The sequence below is a fragment of the Psammomys obesus genome, unplaced genomic scaffold (assembly GCF_907164565.1).
Source record: "Psammomys obesus unplaced genomic scaffold, mPsaObe1.curated_primary_1811, whole genome shotgun sequence".
In the NCBI taxonomy this organism is placed as follows: domain Eukaryota; kingdom Metazoa; phylum Chordata; class Mammalia; order Rodentia; family Muridae; genus Psammomys; species Psammomys obesus.
Window position 1 is genome coordinate 5713384 of NW_026586383.1, and position 17179 is coordinate 5730562.

The 17179-nt window shown below is 43.7% G+C and overlaps 1 protein-coding gene across 2 annotated transcripts in view; it reads right to left on the reverse strand.

Annotated features, from left to right (window-relative positions):
• The window catches only part of Rbms3 (RNA binding motif single stranded interacting protein 3), a 934572-nt gene that overhangs the window by 11707 nt on the left and 905686 nt on the right, over nt 1-17179 (reverse strand). For both annotated transcript variants that reach the window (XM_055601685.1, XM_055601684.1), the window contains one exon: nt 4400-4474. In XM_055601685.1, the coding sequence (XP_055457660.1) occupies nt 4400-4474 (75 nt within the window). The remainder of the gene's footprint in view (nt 1-4399; nt 4475-17179) is intronic.

The following is a 17179-nucleotide window of genomic DNA, read 5'->3' on the forward strand; positions in this document are numbered from 1 at the left end:
GCTTGGAGGGGTCTGGCCAGGTTCCCAGTCGTCTATGCACCATTGCAAAGCAACATATTGTCCTAGAGCATTTCTCCTTGGGAAAAGTTATAAAGTGAGGACTCCATTTGTTCCCAAGATCCACAGACCAGCCTAATGGCTGAAATGTGGGCCCTGTCTTCAGTTTAGTGGCCAGCGTGAATGAGAAAACCACCCACCTGAGGAGGAAAGGGGAAAGAAAAGGGAAGAGACAGGGAAGGGAGTGGGAGAAAAGGGCTAAAAGGATGGAAAGGAAAGGAAGAGATAGGTGGGGGCAAAGGATGAGGAGGAGTAGCTGAGATAGGGAGGGTGGGAGAAAGCGAGGGGAAGGGATGTCACACCAGGATGTCACACCAGCTTCTGCCTGCCTTGCAAGCAGAGGCATTCACGACTGGGGCGTTACTGCTGGCCTGGTCAAGTGTCAGGTGACTGTAAACTATGTGGTTGTCTTATCTCTGAATCTGCATCACTTGCACCCGATTTTTATCAGAGACCTACCATGGTGCTTCTCAAACCAAAGGCAATTGTTTGCTTGTTGTGTTGATCCAAGCTTTGTCTTGGGAAGTCCACAGTCTGAACTGAAAGCATTTTATCCACCCAGTGGGGAGGCAGAGCGGAGCCCTAGCAGCTTCCACAAAGAACAAAGGGCAGGAAACGGTCAGAGCAACCAGACTCATGAGCCAGAACCCAAGGAGCAAACAGAGTTTGTCAGCTCACTGCCAGCCCAAAGGCAGGCGGAGCTTTTGCTGTTGTTTTAAATTACCCATGCATTTCAAGTTCAATAAGCCTTTCTCTGTCTCTACACAACCACTCTGCTCCACGCTATGGGCCTTTAAGCTGGAACTTAATTCATTTCATTTTCTCTGCTCTTGATTGGCCCATTCGCAAAAATACTGCTGTTCAATTGAGCTTCGGGTAAGGGTATCGCCGGACACCCCTGTGAGATTTCCATGAGGTTAGAAGAGAATTAACTGTTGAATTTTTTTCAGAACTTTGGGACTACTGACTGTACACTATGGTGAAAAGAAGTTAGATTCACTTCGCTGTTTCCTCTCTTTATTCAGATGCCGCCGCCCTAGTTGAAAGGGGAGATAAAACAGGTGTTCTCACCTTGTTGGAACAGATTCATGTTCCCCGGAGGGTGGGGGTGTTGTCTGAGACACACAGAGGAACAGAAGCCATATTACAGCGGCTGGCCATGGGGAGATCCAGAAAATATGCTTTGATTTTTAAATTGTATTTATTCTCTCACACTTTCATACATATATTCATATAATGTACTTTGATCATCTTTCCCTGTTATCTGCTTTCATCCCCTGTACCCTCCCACTGAACCCTTCCTTCTCCCCAGTGTATCCACCACCTCCTCCTTTATTATCTTTTTAAATTTTATTTCATTAGGGGTGCCTGCGTGAGCTTGGCTGAAGAGTTATTGGGTACACCATATAGGACTTTCCCGGCCCAGAAACCATTCATGCCTCTAGCTCCGGGGGTGGGTGGGTGGTCCTTAAGGGTACCTCCCACCTGCGATGGAATATTTACCGGCCCAGTCTTATGCAGGTAACCCTCTGGGAGTTTATGGGTGCCAGCAGCATGCCATGTCTAGGAGGTGGTGATTCACTCCTTCTCAATACTTGACTCTTAGAATCGTTTTGTCCCTTCTTCCTCAATGTTTCCTCAGCCTTGGGGCTGAAGGATGACATAGCTGCTCCATTTAGGGCCTGGCACTCAACAATCACTTATTCTCAGCCAGTTGACCAGTTATGAGTCTCTGCCCTAAATCCTCCCCTCACCCCACCCCCACTGCAAATAGGAACCTCTCCGAGGAAAGCAGAGAGTCACTAAGTAAGCGGATTAGTTATTGGCTTGACTCTGGACTACCCTGGCTTCCTTCCCTTGTGTTGGGAGGACCTCCGCAATGGGCAGTCCCATTCTCCCCTCTGCTGAGCAAGGTGCTATGCTGCCCTGGCCCAAGGACAACACTTTACACATGCCTGTCAGACTGCCCACCCCTTTGGTGGTTCCTGCTGGGCTCCAGCTGCCAATGCTGACCCCATCTCTGTGGAGTCATTGCCAGGGTCCTGAAGGCTGCCATATGTCTGGCATAGACTTTGGGTCCCAGCAAATTTTCAGCAACTTTAATGCCGTTGGGTTCTGACTCAAAGCACTCAAGTCGCAGCACAGTTGGAGTAGGAAATGTCCCAGCGCAGATACTTGAACTCTGGTACCCAGCTGATGGAGGAGGCAGATGAGGAAAGTGGGGCCCAGGAGATGGGTACCAAGGGCCTGGCACTGCTGCCAGCTCTTACTTTACTTCCTGTTCTGGAAATGTGCCATGGCACACACACTCAATAAATTCTACAGTTGCTTTGAATACAAGGGAGGGTGTGGTGACAGATGGAATGGAGGTATCTGTAGTGTGTCCCGGGCACAATGAGCTCGGTCACAGAGCATTGGAAGAATAAGGAAGAGACCCTCCATTACTCACATGCATGCAGTAATGCTTGAACTAGTTTGATAAAAGGCTGACACTGTGTGTGGATACATAATTTGTTCTGGCCACAGTGAGCACTAGCAGAGAGAAAAGGGAGAGATTTGAAGGTGGCAAGTGGTTTCTGTAGGGAGCAGGTGTGCCTGAGCAGAACACCAGAAACTGAAGAGAAAGGACAAGAAAAATAGGAAGTAGAGAAAAGAATCCCAGGAAACCCGGAGCTTGTCCTTAATTACAAAAGAGGCAACAGCATTAGAAAGACGGAAGGTTTTCTGTTTCATTCACTCAGCAGTCATTTTCTCTGAATGTGTACTATACTCCACATAGGTGAGAATACAGTGATGAGCAGGTCCCAGGCAGAAGAGTTTGGACTTGATCTGAGAGGTAGCCTAGAGCCCGAAGGGCTTCCTCTCAGGCTAGGCCATGGCCCTGCTTGCTGGGCCAAACAATACTCAACAGTCTTCCTGTTTTGAGCTGAAGGAAGAAGAGCCAGTTTGCATGACACAGGAAATGTTCTGCATTTATTTATGGAGTTTATTTTCAGGTCAGATTCAGGTTCTTAGTGCTTGTTCCAGGGAGCAGTCATGACCCTTCCCACGGCCCTGGCCTGGCAGGAAGTGAGTGCACTTTTCTATAGCTTTTGCAGATGTGAGGCAGATACCTCAGCTTGGCAGTGGAGTCAGAGAAGCTCTGGGCAGGCTGCATGGCATACAGACAGCCGAGGCTTGCCTTTGGAAAATGGAAATGGAGAAGCACCCTTCACTGTAAGACCACAGAATGGTTTAAAGCCAGACTCCTGGCACACACCTGCAACCCCAGCACATAGGAGGAAGAGACAGGAGGACCAGGAGTTCAAGGCCATCCTTGCCTTCACAACAGATCCAAGGCCAGCCTGAGCTGTGTGAGACTACACCTCAAAAACAAAACAGAACAGAGGCTGGGTAGGAAGATGGACCAGTGTGTAAGAGCTGTGAAAGCAAGGACCTGAGTTCAAATCTCCATCACCTACACAGAATCCAGAAATGGGCACACTTGCCTATCACTCAGTGTTGGAGGAGGAGGAGGAGACAGGAGATTTTAGGAGCTCTGTGGCAGCTATCCTAGCTGAAGCAGTGAGATAAGGGCTCAGAGAGAAAGAGAGAGACCCTGTCCAAAAATGAGGCGAACAGGGGAAGATACCTGAGTTTCTGGCCTCTTTAATTACACACAGGGGCATGTGTTGTGTCACATATGTATTCACATGCACAGGACACACATAAATAAGTAAATAAATAATAGTCAAACAAAACTAAATGAACTGTGTATTGACAGCTCTGAGCAGACGTGAATACCAACGTTATTCTAGATTCAATGACAATCTGTAAGCCGGGCTTTAGTGAACTGTAGACCAGGGAGATGAGGTGAAAGCAACGTAGGGCACATATGAGGTACCACAGCAGAAAAGAACAGCTTCCTCGCTCAGAATGGAGCCTCTCGTTAGTGAGGAGACCATGCTTTCAGACTCCAAAGGGCTTTCTCGAGTACTGTTGATTTATGGGGTGGATTTTCTGGATGGCTAGGTTCTAGTTAACATATAATAAAATAGAAGACACTACTTTGGAGCATCTCCAGTTGTCTTGAAAGTAAAAAAAAAAAATGGCCAAAGTCCAGAAATAGCAGGATCCAGAATTACATAGTCCTCAATCATCATGCGTGCGAGACAAGAGCTCCATCAAATGATGCGTACTCTCAGCTCTAGCTTTGAGTTAAAGAAGTCTGAAGTACAGAGCTTTTAATGATGTCCTCTAATGTTTGATTGAAAAACAAATCCTTACAGCTTGTCTCTCAAGCAAAGTGCATCCAAATATTTGATTCAGTTAGTAGATCAAAAATTTGTAATTAGCTACTTACCTAGATCATTGTCCATCTCGATGAACTGCAGGGGTCAATCCACGTGCAGTTCCATGTACCCCTGCTTTGTCTGTCCTGTGAAAGCAGAAAGAGTCAGAATTTGGAACTACAGCCTCTGTTTCTCTACGTTTTGATCATGTTCCTTTACGGGACACTTGTAAAGAGGAGTTGACAGTGTAGCTCAGTGGTAAAGGAGCTTGCCACCAAGCCTGATGATCTAAGTGCAATCCCGAGTCCTACGTGTTGAAAGGAGAGAACTAACTCCAGATAGTTGTCCTTTCACCATCACAAGCACACTGTGCCACATGCATGCCCCAACACAACATAAGTAAGTTAATAAAGAGTTTAGAGAGAATATTTGTGAAGGGGTGATTGATACAGAAGAGGGTTGAGAGCCAGGGAGTTACTTTTTTCCTATTTTTTAATCCCCATAAATTTTCTTCCTTTTTAAACAAATCACTTGGAAATTCTTTCCTTCACACTCAATATGGAAGTTCTAACACTTGCAGACCCAACAGTGGTTAGACCTTCATGGTAAGGATTGGAGAAGCCAGTAACTATAAAACTATAACCTAGCTTTTCTCCTCTCAGTCATGGGCGCCTTAATTACACATTTATTGTTGTTGTTAAGCTGTTTTTTTTTTTTGTTTGTTTTCTGAAAAGCCTCCCTGACTACCCAGTTCCCAGGACTCTCATTGGAACACACACCCAGGCTACATTTAACAGTAATTAACACGCCTGCACATGCTATCACCCATCAACTTTCTCCGGTGGCGGACTCTGGGCTGCATCCAGAGTCCATTGGATGCTAACGATGTTAAAATTCTATGTGGATTAGTTTTAAAGCAAAACAAAATTTTCCTGGTAATATTATCTGTTTCTTTTAAATGAAATGAAAGCATTCATTATATATGAACTAAAATCTAGCCCGAGTATATTTAAAAAACATGTGAGGGGCCGGGTGAGATGGCTCAGCGGGCAAAGGCTTTTGTCTTCTGCCTTGCTACCTATGCTGGAGCCTCAGAACCCACGTGATGAAAGAGGAGACCTAACTCCTGCAAGTTGTCTCTGACCTACACACACATGTCATCACACACACACACACATACACACACACACACACACACACACACACACACACACACACACACACACACACACACACACACACACACACACACAATGTAAATGTAAAAAATGTCAGGATGCATACTACTCAGGAAAAGGGTAAAACCGGTATTTGATGCTGAATTAGCTCCTGGCCTGCTAAGCGATTTTTTTTTTTTTTTTTTTACTATGTGGTCCAACTCTCCTATCCAACTTGCTGTTTTCATTGCTCCACAACAGCAGCTCTCAGTCTCAACTTTATGTCAGTATCATCTGGGAAGATTTGAATTACACATGTGGGTCCCAGGTCTGGAGTCTAATTTAATTGGTGTTTAACAGAGCTGTCACACTGTTTTAAAGACATCACAGTGACTCTGATGTCCGTATGGGTAGAGATGCTGTCATTTGTAGCCACTGTCTCCTCCCTGGGATGATCTTCTGCCTTTATTTGGTCTTTATTTTATTCAAACTCATTATTATCTTTGTTCCTCAGTTCTCAGCTGAGAATTATTAGAGACATTATCTTTGACTCTTGTAATTTTGATCTTTTCTTTTCACTGGGAAGTCATTTCATCAGGTCCTATCTATAACAAAATATTTGTACAGAAGAGTGATGATGAGGCTCAGCAGGTAAAGGAGCTTGCAGCCAAGCCTGTTGACCTAAGTTCAATTCCCAGGACCCACCTGGTAGGCCAGAAGGACTTAACGACTTGTTTTTAGTCACACAGCCTTCATCTTCTTGTGTCAATTCCTCATCTAAGCATACAATCAAATGTGAATACTTAAAACTGGAACTGCAGGAGTTAAAAGGTCATCACTCAGATAGTTGCTCAGCCAGGTGGCACACAACAGGTAAGGCAAGTATGGGTAATACCAAGACCAGCCTGGAATACATTGGGAGACCCTGTCTCAAAAACAAAATGAAGTGGATAGAATACTCACATACATTTTGTCTGAATTATGCTTTGATTATGTCCTAAAACTGCAACATTATAGTACTGTAACTCTACACAGACAGTGGGCCCTGCCTGCGTTTTATATATATATATTATATCCAATATATATATTATATATATAATATATAATATATATATTATATCCAATAAAATTCAATTTCAGGTACCTCCTTGCTATTATCTTTGAAGTCTCAGGGTGTGTACTATTTTGTTTACAAAAGCTGTCTGTGGAAACAAAATCCTACACCAATCATTTTTTTCCCCCAGTGTGTAAGAAGGAGAGCATTGAAGAGACATAGGATGGTAATTTAGTGCTATCTGCAAAGCTGAAGCTCTGTATTAATGACTTCTCTGTCGCTGTGATAAAAACACCACAGCCAGGGGCAACTTAAAAGAAGGAAGAGTTTACTTGCCCTCATTGTTGCTGAGGGCGTCCAGTCTATCGTGGCAGGGAAGCATGGCAACAGGAGCAGGAAGTAGGGAGCTGGAGAGAGCCTGGAGTAGAGCGAGGCTACAAACTCAAAACTCACACCAGTGAGGAGCTTCCTACAGCCAGGCCACACAGCACCACCAATATTCAAACCCTGAGGGTCCGTTTCCCATTTAACCACCTCACTGTCCATTTGTCATGTTACAGAGAATTCTTCTTCCTGAATCTACCTACACATCCGTAGATAATGGGCATGGGGACATGCAAGCACAAAGTTTGAGTTTTCTCAGCATTTTGAGGTTCAGGTAAGGAGACACAGCTTCCTGCTGCTACCTCCATGGCCTGAGATGTTCCCCTAGAAGATTTTTGTTTTGTTCTTTTGCTTGTTTGGGGGCACCTAAATTCAGTCACAAAGCAGTATTTGTGGCTTTGACAATGAAAATAAAAAGTGGTGGGTTTTGGGGTTTGGGATCCATAGACAAGCAGACAGTGGGAGAGTTCTGTAGGAGAGCTCTGGTCCACATGAAAGATGAGACTCCCTATTTACAGATTTTAGAGAAAGGAGGAAAGGAAGGAGATTTAAAAATTGCCTTTTGGACCTGTGAGTGACCATTTCAGGGAATAGCCAGTTAGTAGTAGAGAAAGAATGGAGGTGATGAAGAAACATCTTTCTTGGCCAGCCATTACATGAGGTCAGAGGAGCAGGGAAGGAGAGCATTGAAGAGACAGTGGTTATCTATTTATAGAAACAAGATTATTACAGTTATTGGAGTTGTCATAGTTCAACCCAAATAGAGGAGTTTTCAACATGGTGTGGCCCTGGCTAACAAAGAGTCTCAGTTTATCAAGCAGGGTTGTAGATATTGTTGAACATTTGATATGTACAAGTTTGCCTACAAAGATGTCTGTACTCTGTGCAAGCTTGGTATGCATGGAGGCCAGAAGAGAACACTGTGTCCCCTGAAACTGAAGTTACAGATGGTTGTGACCACCATGTGGGTGTTAGAAATTGAACCAAGGGCATTTGCAGCCTTTAACATGGAAGTATTTGGCAACCGGAATCTCTTACAGCTCAGAAGTAAATCCCCATTCTCAAGTTACATGCTTTAGTTCAACTCAAGCTGAATTAGTTACATATATGACAGATGATATGCAAGCCAGCCCAAATCCAAACCTCTTAGATATCATCCGAACATCACCATCATCATCATCTTTTGAGGTGGCTGCATCCTGAGCCTCTGCCTCATGCTCCCTGTCTACATCAATCAGGAATACCATTAACTCTCACTTATTGGTGACCAAAGGACCTATACTTTGGAGCCGTTTCACCTATATGCAGCCCATGAAGGGCCAACACTAGCTAATATCACTTCATGATAATTCTGTTGAGAGATATTCAAAGGTTAGTTTTCAGATTTATTTATTTTAAATTATGAAATAAACACACTTATCTCACAGAAATCAGTAAACATTAACAAGAGTGTTTTGTCGTTATAAAATATCTTTTTGAGATACGGTATATGCTTTTGCCCAAGCTGACTGAGAACTCACTGTGAAAGCTAGGATGGTTTCATACCTGTCTTCCTTCTTCTGCCTCAGCTTCCTAAGTGCTGGGATTAAAAGGATGAGCTACTACACCTGGATAGTTGAGATTAATTTACCCTATAGTTGGCCCTACCATGGCCAGTCTCTGAACATAACACCCATCCTTCCCAATTCCAGAGCTTATCCATTTTTATTAAAACTGTTGAACCTTGGAACTTAAAGCGGCTTTGAGTATTAAATTTAATTCACTTATCCTGATGAATTCCTTCCCATATGAAAAATATGGGGTGTAGCTGTCACTGAAATAAGCAATGGCTACTGGAGGCCATCATGTTGAGTATTTTCTTTCTGCACCTTCATTAATTCATTAAATGCTTATTGTGTTTGCTGCACGCCAAGTTTGGTTCTGTTTATTTTGCTTTTTTTTTTTTTCTTAAATTTAAAACCAACTGAGAGGGTGAACTGTTTGCCCCTCGTCAAATTGCTTTGTCTCCTTCAAGAGGCTATTATTGGACTCTCCTACGTGATAATTTTAATGCACAAATGACCTATTTTAGTCTGCTTTTATTTTTCCTTGTTCAAATGGCACCGTTAATTGAGTTGGAATACAAGGTCAAAATGAGATTTTTAAAGGTTTAAGTAAATAAAGGTTAAACATAGGAAGCCACAAACAAAACCTTTTCTGTAAATATCCCTGTGACACAAACCAATGTACTGGAGCCCAGAAAACACCAAGGCCTTGTAGAGTCTCTAGCCAGTTCAGCCTGCCAGAACACCAAGTTCCCTCAAAGGGCAGGGGTGGATGCTGAAAACAGCAGTGTGTTCTAGTTTCATTTCTGCTATTGTGATAAAATAGCCTAACAAAAATCAGCTTACGGACAAGAGTTTATATGGACTACAGTTCCAGGTGATGGTAGGCCATCATTGAGGGGAAAGTAGAGACTCAGAACAGTCACTTCACATCCACAGCCAAGAGCAGAGAGATCAATACACGCCAGCCACTAGCTTTCTCCTGTATTACATAGTTGAGGACCGAGGGAATGGTACCACCCATGGTGGGATAGATCTTTCTAGATCAATTAAAGACAAAGATAGTCTCCCACAGGTACTCCCACAGGCCAATCTGTTAAAGATAACTCCTCTTTAAAACCTTCTTCCATATGGTTCTAGTTTAAACTAGCCAGCACAGGTAGGTAGAATAGCATGGACCCTTCCCCATGTCTTATCCCATATTTGAGGAGAAAGAAATGGCGTTCTTGTAACTTTCCAACACAGGACAAGGGATGATTGTCTGCCATACACATCTCCTCTTCTGCCTGCCTCAGGAACCAATCAGAATATGTCCTCTAACCACGAGGCTTCTGAAAAAAAAAATCAGCTATATTTATTAATTCATATTAAAATAAGAAAATCATATTTTAAGAATATGACAAGAAAATCTAATTTTTACTAGCTTCTGGCTGATAAGCATTGGTTTCTTAAGTTTTGGATGAAGGTAGACAAATACAGTACTAAGAGTACTGATTGTTACGGCTTTGTGGCAGATATTTTTAAGTCACATTGATACTTGGCCTACTTTAAAAATTACAGGATCCTCGGCTGGAGAGATGGCTCAGTGGTTAAGAGCACTGGTTGTTCTTCCAGAAGACCCAGGTTCAATGGTTACCACCCTCATGGCAGCTCACAACTGTCTGTAACTCCAGTTCCAGTGGATCTGATACCTTCACGCCAATGCACATAAAATAAGACAAATTTTAATAAATTATCCAAATCTAAGCTGTGTCATTTAAGACCTGACAACATAGCATAAAAGCTTGAAAGCCATGTGCGCGTATACCCGTGTTTCCCCTTTCCTTCTCTTGACACGCTCAGCCAAAGAGATGTGAGCAAAGGGTCCCTCACAGCAGACAGGGCTCCAGCAACAGAAAGGAGGAAAGGATTCTACCAAAATGAGGCTCAGTGAACCAGTGAGCCTAAAGGTTTACTTATTTTTTCCATGTCAAGAGCATTTTTAATTAAGTTATGATAATAATAAAACAAATGAATCATGATTATAAAAATAGTCTTCTTTGGGGTGTTTAGTTGTTATTTTCTAAGTAAGAGTAAATTGTACATTTCTTTTTAAATTACATTTTAATTTTTATTAATTACAGTTTATTCACTTTGTATCCCTCCTGTAGCTCCCTTCCTCCTCCCCTCCCAATCCCATCCTCTCTCCCCCTTCTCCACCCATGTCCCACCCCAAGTCCACTGATGGGGGAGGTCCTCCTTCCCTTCCTTCTAATCTTAGTCTATCAGGTCTAGAGGAAGACAAGGTTTATTTTTATTTGCCCGTGTGTGTGTGTGTGTGTGTGTGTGTGTGTGTGTGTGTGTGTGTGCGCCACATGTGTGCATGTACGTACAGAGACCAGACAAGGGTGATAGATAGCCTGGAGCCAGAGTGACAGGCAGCTCATAGCTGCCTGACTCGGGAACCGAACCTAGGTCCTCTGGAGATGCAACAAGTGTTCTTAACCCCTGAGTTATCTTCCCAGCCCCAATCAATGTGTTTAACTAAATTGCTGATGTGACTATGTACAACTTACAGGGTTCTACACTAATGAAGGGAAATTCTTTCACAACACAACTGTTAACCATCTCTAAATCTCTGGGTGAGAGGCCCAGCCTCATGCAGCCCTTCCTCAGCACCTCCTCTGCAAACCATCTGTGGTGCCACTCTCGTATGAGTCCAATGTGCGTAGTCACAGCTGCTGACATTTCAAGAAGGAAGTGACCATGTTGTGTCCAGAGGGCAATCTCCCCACAATAACCAATATTTTTGTAGTTTAGTGTCCATCCCATCAAACTCCTTCATGTCCATGAGACCTGTCCAATCTGGATATTTGAAACACGAAAGTCCTGTCTATTTTTCTCAGGGATGGACTTCAATAAAGCTATTTTCTTCCATCGACTCTTGTCTTCTAGGTTTGGGATGGACCAGTGAGCAGTATGTAGCCTAGATTCTGGGGAGAAGGTTACCCTCAGGTTAAGTAGGCAGTGGTCACCTGGGACTTTTATTAAGAGTTAATGGGAGTAATTGGGAATTGTATTTAGAAAGTAAATTTTTGAAAGGCATTGAGTAGTACCTGAGGGTTTAACTGTCTATGCTCTTCGATGATGGCTGGCTGCTCATACTCAGTTAGCAGGTTCTAAGCTTTGCTGGTGTGCATCCTTGCGTCTTTCAGAGTGTTTATGTGTTAGTCTTTACTTTGATCCACTCACTACTAAGCTGTGGATGGGGCTTGTCAAGGTTGATTTGATTGGTCAGCATATTTGGAGGTGTTGTCTTTTTTTTTTTTTTTTTTTGGCCAGGCAGACTCAATGCATGTTGTCATCATCCCAAGAATCGGTATGGGTCCCACCAAGCTTGAAAGCACACGGTTATGCTACTAGCTCAAACAAAATGTGAAAGTTTTATTGCTACCCTCCTGTTACCAGGAGGCCCAATGAGTTTTCCTGGTGTGGGATTTCAATGAGAATATAAAGTCAAGGGGCTGGAGCGATAGCTCAGTGGTGAAGAGTATTGGCTTTTCTTGTAGCAGATCCCGGGTTCAGCTCCCAGCGCCAACATGGCAGCTCAAGGCCACATGCAACCCCATTTTCAGGGGATTCAAGACTCTTCTCTGGCCTCTCCAGGTACTGCTTGCAGGTGGGGTATATACATGCAGGCAAGACACTCACTCACATAAAAAATATTTAAGTTTAAAAAATACAAGGCAGGTGGTATTTAATGCAGAGGCATGAGTCCCAGGGAATATTGGCAGTTGTCCCTTGAGGAAGCTGGAAAGCACAATAGAGGCTATGAACAGCATTGTGCACTATTTCCAGCCTAGCTCACGGTGGCCTGATTAGGCACATGGCCTTTACATTTTCTAACAATGGAAACATCTGTGCAACTGGAAGATGATTATCAAGCCAATCAGTCGTTGTCACGGTGAGTGGCCCCTGGTGGCCTTTCCTAAGCCTTTCCCCAGGGCTTCATTTTCCCAAAGCACTTTGAGAAACATCTGGCCAGGACAACCCACCCTCTTAGTGGAAGCCACAGCCATACCTGACGCCACTCCTTTGCCTGCTTTTTTGATGCTCTTTTGACATATTGTTTCTCTTGATGGCTCCTCAACCTGCCTTGTCTCAAGTGAAAACAACTCATCTCAAACACAAAATGGGACACAGATCCAGAACTGGAAACATGAGAAAGCAAGAGATGTAAAGATTGCCTAGGCAAAGGTGACTGAAAATTTCAGTGAGTTATTGTACTAGTTTGATTTCCCCTATCTGTGCTAAAACACTGACCAAAGAAACATGGAAATGAATGGAGTTATTTGGTGTACATTTCCAGGTCCCTTCCCATCACTGAGGAAAGTCAGGGCGGGAAGTAGGCAGGAGGAAAGGCAAGGAAGATGGAAGAATGCCACTTAAGGGCTTGCTCTCATGGTTTACTCATCTTGCTTTCTTAGAAAGCCACCAGCCCAGTGGTGACATCACCCATAGTGGACTGAGTCTTCCCACATCCATCAATAATCAAGAAAATGCTCCCCTCCTGGCCTTAGGCCGATCTGATGGAGGCAATTCCTCAACTGAGATTCCTTCCTCTGGATATGTCCAGCTGTGTGACATGTTGACAAAGTCTAACTCCAGCACAGTCACTCATTATACTTTCTCCATGCAGGTGTCAGAGCCTTCCAGAGACAGCTTTCCATCGCCACAGCCTTGGAGACAGCTTTCCATCACCACAGCCTTGGAGACAGCTTTCCATCACCACAGTCTCAGTGCACCGTATCCTGCCCCACTCCACGTGGGCCCAGAGGCTGCTGTGTGCTGTCCTCTGATCTTGCCGATACCCTGACGGTATTTCTCAAGGTCTCCTGAGATCTGCAGCTTGACTTCTCCCCCTGTCAGAACAGCGGGTTCCCTCCATGCTCTCGCCACCCTCCTCATTGCACCCGTGATCTAATCTCAGCTACCACGGAACACGGTTCTTAGAGTCTCTTCTCCATGTGCTCACACTACTTCCTTTACATGACCTGCCCCTCCTTTCCCCACCTACCTACCCTGGCCCCGGGTGGTGGTCATCTGCTCTGGCTTAAACAGCAGCAGAAACAATCTTGGTCCTTGCTTCTGGCTGTCACAGCTGGGTTAATGACATCAAAATTACAAACTACACATGTAATGCCCAGATACTACTTCTTAGTCCTACCTGGTAGAAAACACATGACATAGGGTCCCCCAAATCTCAACATTTCCCAGCTTCCTTCCTTCCCAGTTTTGCCTCTTCCTTGTTTCCACTTTTGCATATTCTATTGTGTAAGAACAGTGCTGACTGGAAGCAAGGTGCCAATCTCTAACCACCTCCTGCTAGAGTTCCTAAGGGGTGCTGCTGCAGGCCTTTATTGGACATATTTCATTTGAGTAGAAAAGCTAGTTCGATTAAGATGTTGCATGTTTGTCTTTCTGTGAAGAAAAAGTTTCTGATGTCAAGAAATCTACTTTGTGTACCTCTTGACTTTTATTCTCCCATGGAAAGAACTGAGTATCTGAGATATTCAATAACGGTTGGTCAAATAAGTTGCATGAACAGCACAGAAAATGGATGTGTGGTCTGCCACTTAAATTCCATCTCTCTTTCTCTCTCTTTCTCTCTGTGTTTGTGTGTGTGTGTGCGCACGCATGCTCGCGTGTGCCTGCCTGCCTGTGGAGGCTGAGAAATCACCTCAAGTGGCATCATTCACAATCATGTTCACTTTGTTTGTTGAGGGAAACTCAGAGGCATGGGACTTGCTGCGTAGGCTAGACTGGCTGGCCAGTGAGCACCAGAGACTCCCCTGTCTTTAAGTCTGCAGTGCTGGGATCACATCGCTCCATCATGCTTGGCTTTCTTTTTATGTGGGTTTGGAGGATCAAACTCAAGATCTCATGACTATGTGTCAGGCCCTTTACTTACTGAGACTTCTCTTCAGCCCCTCTACTCTTGACTTTTTTTTTTTTTTTAATGACTTGGAGGAAGTCATTTAAGGCCCAGATTCTTCATGTAATAAGATGTGCTTTAAAACAAAACAAAACAAAACAAAACACTACAGAATCAATGCAGTTGGTAACAGCTGCTCTCATATGCCACACAGGGCTATGGCTAGTGTAGAGATGTAATGAAATAGCCATAATACCTGAACTAAAGCTATATAAACATGATGTGGGGTTAAAGGATGTCTCAGCTGTTAAGAACACAAGCTGTCCTTGCAGAGGACCTGGGTGTGTTCAGTTCCCAGAACCTATTTGGCTGCTCACAATCATCTGCAACTCTGGTTTCAGGAGATCTGATGCCTGCTTCTGACCTCCATGGGCACCAGGCGCTCACAGGGCTTACATACGTACATGAAGGTAAAATACACACATAAAATAGCAGTTTAATACATCTATTTAGAAAAGTGAATTCGAATGAATCCAGGTTGAGAGAAGCCTAGAGACTCTTTTTTAATTTTAATTTTTTTTAAATTTTATTTTATGTGCATTAATGTGAAGGTGTCAGATCCCTTGGAACTGGAGTTACAGACAGTTGTGAGCTGCCATGTGGGTACTGGGAATAGAACCCAGGTCCTTTGGAAGAGCAGACGGTGTTCTTAACCACTGAGCCACTTCTCCAGCCTGAGACTCTTGTACTATACAAAAGATATGAAATTCTCTAAGAACAAACCCAGAAAAAGCCCCCTGGCTTCCTCTGAATCAACAGTTCTTAACCCTCCCAACGCTGCAACCCTTTAACACAGTTCCTCATGTTGCAGTAACCCCCAACCACAAAATCATTTTCATTGCTGCTTCATAATCGTAATTTTGCTGCTGTGATGAATTTTAATGCAAATATCTGGGTTTTCTGGTGGTCTTAGGTGATCCCTGTGTAAGGGTTGTTCAGCCCCCAAAAGGTGACAATCCACAGGTTGAGGGGTACTGCACTAAATGAAAGCAGACGCCTCTTACCCCAGCCCTTTGGGGGCATCTTCTGGGGATATAGTCAGGACCCAAACTTCAGTCCAAGTAACTCCCAGGAAATTTGGGAGGGACGGAATCCTGAATCTCTATGACCCTCATTGACATTTAGAAGCTATTAAGGGACACAGAAGACTCATTCACTGAAATGAATCCTGCACCCGTGCCAACAGTGGGAATGGCATTCTCTTCCTGATTTCAGAAAGCTTGCAGCTTACTTCAGGCAGAGGCGAGGCTGGAAATCCTCCATTACTAGAGTCCACATTCTTCTGCTTATGTAGTGTGACTCCAAGACATGTTCCTTAACCTCCCCTAATCTCTTATTTATAGTGCTCATTAAGTGACAGGCACTGTTTCATATGATTTTATATTTGTCCCTTCTGAACTCTTATTTGTGTTCTGAGGCATGAGTTGTCCTCTCAGTTTCTCTCCCTTTTTCCTCCAGTAGAAAAGTCCTGACAAACAGAAACAACATCAGCAGAGTGAGTTTCTCCTGGCAGACTGAAGTGCTGCGTGGGAACCTGGTGTCACTTATTTTAAAGGTAACTGCTTGCTTTGCATTTTAATCAACATGGCGGCAACACTTGTGGAGACATTGAACATACTCAACAAAATGGCAGAATGAAAGTTGGAAGGAATTTGCACATGGCCATGAATATATGGAGAGAAAACGTTAGGACTGTTTACTTCAAGCATATGTGATCAGTGTTCTGGTTGGTTTTTTTGTCATCTTGACACAAGTCAGTTACCTGGAAAGAACCTCTAGTGAGAAGACACCTTCTTTAGCTTGGTCTGCAGGCAGGCCTGTGGGCATTTTCTTGACTAGGGTTGATGTGTGGGGAATCACACAGAAGGCAGTACACCTCTGACCAGGTAGTCTTGAGTTGCACTGAGAGCAGGATGAACAGGCCATGAGGAGCAGGCCAGTAAATAGTGTTCCTCCATGGCTTCTGCTTCAGTTGCTATCTCCAGGTTCCTACTTTGACTTCCTGCCTTGACTTAGCTCAGTGATGAAATACGACCTGAGTGTTGTGAGCTGGAATAAACTCGTTTATTCCCAAGTTGGTTTGGCCATTGTGTTTCATCACAGCTATATAAACCCTAACCAAGACCCTAATCAGAAAATGGAACCATGATGCCTTTAACTTTCATCTGCACATAGAATTTATATTCATTTAGTTAACATGAGTGAGTATTATAAGCTGCTTTTTATGAACAATGTAGGGTACATTACATGTATATATAGGGTATATTACAAGTTTGGCCTAATGACAAACAGCTGACAAATGGCTCCTCATCTCTCTAAATCCAGCATGGTCACACTCATCTTGTGTATCTGCAGTCCCACCAGACAGCTCCTCAGGTATTACGTGCAACTATTAAACAAGATGATAAAAGTACATATGGCTTCTGGTCTTCCTTCCTTACCCTCTAGAGATGTACATACTCATAAATTCCCAAGATGTTTAAAGATCCCGTGATGTAAGCTCTAGGGGTGGCTGGGAAGCAGTGCCCACCTTAGGGAAGTTTACTGTAAGGCTAATAGAAATGTAATACACATATCACAATATAATATGCAGCAGACGTTGCTACGGCAAGGAGAAAATGGCTTCCTGGTTGCAGGAAGGCTCTGAAAAATAGGTATGACTGGGAAGGGATCACTTTATATTTTTATTTTTCTATCTATCTATCTATCTATCTATCTATCTATCTATCTATCTATCT